Source organism: Gavialis gangeticus, unplaced genomic scaffold (genome assembly GCF_001723915.1).
Source record: "Gavialis gangeticus isolate Ggan-Ray unplaced genomic scaffold, GavGan_comp1, whole genome shotgun sequence".
Taxonomy (NCBI): Eukaryota; Metazoa; Chordata; order Crocodylia; family Gavialidae; genus Gavialis; species Gavialis gangeticus.
In genome coordinates, this window is record NW_017728992.1 from 150820578 (window position 1) to 150824747 (window position 4170).

The following is a 4170-nucleotide window of genomic DNA, read 5'->3' on the forward strand; positions in this document are numbered from 1 at the left end:
GTTGGACTTGATGATCTGCTCAGGTTCCTTCTGACCCTAGAAACTGAAATTCTTATGACTATGGATTGCCCTATCTGTCCAATATAGACAGTAGAGAGGGACTGTAAGCAGTTGATGGTTTATATAATATTGGTTAAGGTGCAGGTGAATGAACTTTGGATGAACTGGAAAATCCAGTTTTATTTGGTCCAGTGATTATGTTGTCTATGTTAATGAGGGGGCACAGCTGGCATCTGGGTTTGAAGCAAGGTCTGGTGCTTTTAACATAATTCAGTATGTCAACGTTGTAGGCATTAAAGTCTTGCTGTTAGATTTGTGGTGGGAAAGCCAGTACCTGGCTACAAATACTGTGTATTCTTCTGTCGTTTAGTAGCCACAGAGTATCATCCATTTTCTTGGAGAACGAAACATCACCTTTCCTTATGTGATAAGTGGAAATGTCTATAAAATACCTAAAAACCTATGAATAGGAAGACCACTTCCTGTCTAGTTATCCTAACATGATGATATAAAATAGGGCTGGCCAGCTGATGGCCCACCAGTTGCATGTGGCCCATGAAGGCTTTAATTTATAGCTCTCAGGCTTCTGGTCTGATCACTGCACCTTCAGTGTTCCTACTGCCACTGGGGTCTCTGAGCCACTCATTCCTCCTCCAGCTTCTGCTTCCTCTCCCCATTCCTGGGGGTGGGACAGCACAGCCTGTGTGAGTCCAAGGAGCCTGCAGCCTGTGAGGCTCACAGTGCTTCAGGGTCTACCCACCATGTTATGCAGCATTCATGGTGTGTAGTCCTGGGGACATGCAGCCCCTGGCTGCTGAGAAGTTGGACACCTATGATGAGACAGGAAGATTTTAGAAATTTGCTTACTTTGCATTATTGAACTGGAGTTACTGGAAATCCCAGATATTCCTTTTTAAGAGGAACAGACCATCTTCTTAAAAATGATGGTTCCTCTCGAAGTTTTCTTAGTGAAATGTATTTCATGTAAGTTAATGTGTCCCCAGGGTTTAGCCTGCCCTCAGGTGTCTCTTGATAGTTTTCCAGTGTTGGCTTGTCTTGCTAGGTTTGGGCTTAGGAAGGAATTTTTGTCCAGCTCTGACTGGTTTTCCTTTGTCTTGCAGCACCTAGTCCTCCTGTCTAGGATCTTCTGCCACTGCCCTGTTTATAGTCTGTGTCTCTGTGTCTCTCCTGTTCTTTGCCTGTGGCATGTTGCCAGGTTTGGGATGATTTTCCCCCATCTCCAATAAGGTGCTTTTTCAGTCATGATGTTGAAGAAGGTGAGAGTAGTTCATTCTCTCTCTCTGGAACTTTTAGAAAATGGCTTGCTTCTGAATACGGGATGGGGCATAATGGTCAAGGAGGCCTGTTCTAGTCCTGGATTCTTACATTTTGGAAGAAGCCCTGTAGGAAATAGTTTAACTCAAAAGTAACTAATTTACTGTGGTTTTCTTTTAATTTTTAATCTTTTAACAGTCACTTTCTATTGGAGTTCTCTTGTGCACATTGGAATCCTGTACTTTGTAGTAAGAACTGTATTACCAAGGAACTCTTTCTGCCTGATTTAGGATTTGGAATACTTGTCTGAAGGACTTGAAGGACGCTCTTCTAATCCCGTGGCAGTACTTTTTGATACACTGCTTCATCCAGAGGCTGACTTTGGATATGACTACCCACCAGTTCTGCATTGGAAGCTAGAACAACATCACTATATCCCACATATAGTGCTTGGCAAAGGACCACCTGGTGGGGCTTGGCATGTGAGTAATTTTTGAAAAAAAATTCAAATCCTATGATTTGTATTTCATATTTTTAGTCTTTTCTTATGAGGGTTTGATTCCTAGGTGGAAAAGAATCGCAGGTTTTGCCATTCATCTGAAGCCCAGATTCTTTACAGAGAACCAGAAAAGCAGAGGGAGAAGGGGGAAGGAAAAAATAAACAAATCAGTGTTGTGGGAGTTACTTTCGAGCATAAATAAGCAATATTTGCTATAACTTTTTAGTTTCATTATTCTTTTATTTTATTCTTGAGGATTATTTACCTCAAAAGTGAAGGGATGCCAACTTTGTGAGGGATGTTTGAGAGACCTGGTTGCAAGGATGCATTAGCTGGCAGGTTCAGGTCCCAGTAGTCCTGCATATAAACTTACTAAAATGAAATGATCCTAGTATGTTTGCATATTTTTAATAGTGTACCATAAAACTGTGGGCAAATTTTTTAATTCGCAAGAACCAAACAGATTGTTGACTTAGCAGCTGCAAATATTAATCAGGCTTTTAAAAGTAATCTTGGGGTTCCATATTTTTGCCTATGTCTTGTTAACAGATGAGATTAATTTGCAAATTTCTTTGTCACTTATAAAAGGACCCTGTTCTTTCAAGTCCCACACATGTTCATTTAACTGTTACAAAGTTTTATGTAGGGTTTTTTCATATTTTAAAACTATTAAGTGTTAATACAAATATAACAGCACTTCACGAATTCCTTTAAATTAGAAAAGGAAACTGTCAGTATGTTGGCATAAGCATTATGCATAAGAAATGTTTAAATTGGATGTTGGGGTCACAGAAGGGAGAGGGTTAAAATAAAAATGGGGGAGCAGTTCAAAATATTTTGATTTCCATCAAGTGATGTAATAATCTTCTACTCTTTACTTTGAATTTATCTTCCACAGTGACATTTAAATTAATGTAGAACTGACTAAACATTAAAAAGGCCCAGACACAAACCGTAGAAATCTTCCTTTCGTTAATTTTAAATTACCCAAATGTGTGTGCTTGGTGGGGGTTTTTGGCGGGGTGGGGGGTTGTTTGGTTTTTTAATAGAATCTTGGTTGTATCCCTTTGAGGCATTATTGGAATTAACTTTTGGTGGACTTATGTTGTATGTCATGTTCATGATGAAAGAGAACTGTCTGTCATTTTTTTTGCTTAAAATCAAAAATATGTTCTGAGGGTCTTGGAAAACCACCTACTGCAGAAAGAACCCATCTTCTCTTGGGCATTCCTCCTTGTGTCATCACTGGATGGCAAGGACTGCAGCAAGAGGAAGAGGCTGTTTAGTCCATCTGAAGACAAGCCTCCATGAGGAGTGATTCTTAAACATTTTCAGAGTCTGGATCATTGATGTAGGAAGTGTCTTATTAACTAATTGCTCTCTAATTTGGCGATGTGGACAACTTCCTCTTCTGCTTGTAATCATCACTTCCCTATGAATTTTATCAGTTCATTTTAATTGCATTAAAATGTAGTAAACTTTTGTATATTTCTGTAGATTTTTTTTTATCCTAGTTCAGCAACTAGAAGGAGAGTTAGTTTTTGTGCAGTGTGCGAGTTCTTTAATCCACTAAAACTAAGTTCATCCTTGAACTTTTTGCCTGCCTGTATTGATTCAATCTTTACAGGTTCGTTTAAGCTTGCATAGATTGAACCGATAAGCAAGTGAACAGACATTCACTTTTGATTCTGGAAATGCAGCCACATGCCTGTAGGAGCTGGGGAGTGCTAGAGCATACCTTCCTCTTCAGCTGAAGCAGACAGTTTGGGCCAAGACTAGCCCACCTTGGGGGGGTGGAGGAGGGGTTGTTGGGGAGGTACAAAGCATCCTGAGATACTGGCGGACTGTGAGTTAACTTAAATCTAGAGGGGCTCTGGAACAGAAAAGTTCAATAAAACAATTTAAGATGGATACAGTATCAGATTTAATTGATTTATCCAAGTTTATCTTAAATCAGTTTTGGCTATTTTGAAAGTGATTTATGTACACTGAATTGCTGTTTGTTGCAGATTTGAACCAGTTTCTGATCACTTATATTGGTTTATGTGTAACTTCTGTTTCTAGCTTCGGAGTAGTTGTAGACCACTTACCCATAGATTGTATGACTTAAACCACTGCACTAAAGCCAGCACTAGGAAGTACTTGGAGCAGCTAAAGTTGATAGCCTAGTTGTTGTTGTTGTTGACTCTGGTAACTGGCTCATACTTAGACTTCTAGTACTATTTATTTTGAATTCTGTCAGCAGGGGCATTCTTACAGCGTGTTTTCCCCCCTTGCCTGTATGTTCTTTGACTGGGAACTTTCTGTCAGGATTTATTTATTTTCCTGCTAGGAAATTATGGCTTGAATTTTTTTCTTAAATTTCCCCTTCTCCCTGCTCAGATTCTTTCTCTTCT

The 4170-nt window shown here is 39.5% G+C and overlaps 1 protein-coding gene across 2 annotated transcripts in view; it reads left to right on the top strand.

Annotated features, from left to right (window-relative positions):
* Positions 1–4170, top strand: part of OSGIN2 (oxidative stress induced growth inhibitor family member 2) — a 54594-nt gene that overhangs the window by 31765 nt on the left and 18659 nt on the right. For both annotated transcript variants that reach the window (XM_019527895.1, XM_019527896.1), the window contains exon 4: positions 1566–1757. In XM_019527895.1, the coding sequence (XP_019383440.1) occupies positions 1566–1757 (192 nt within the window). The remainder of the gene's footprint in view (positions 1–1565; positions 1758–4170) is intronic.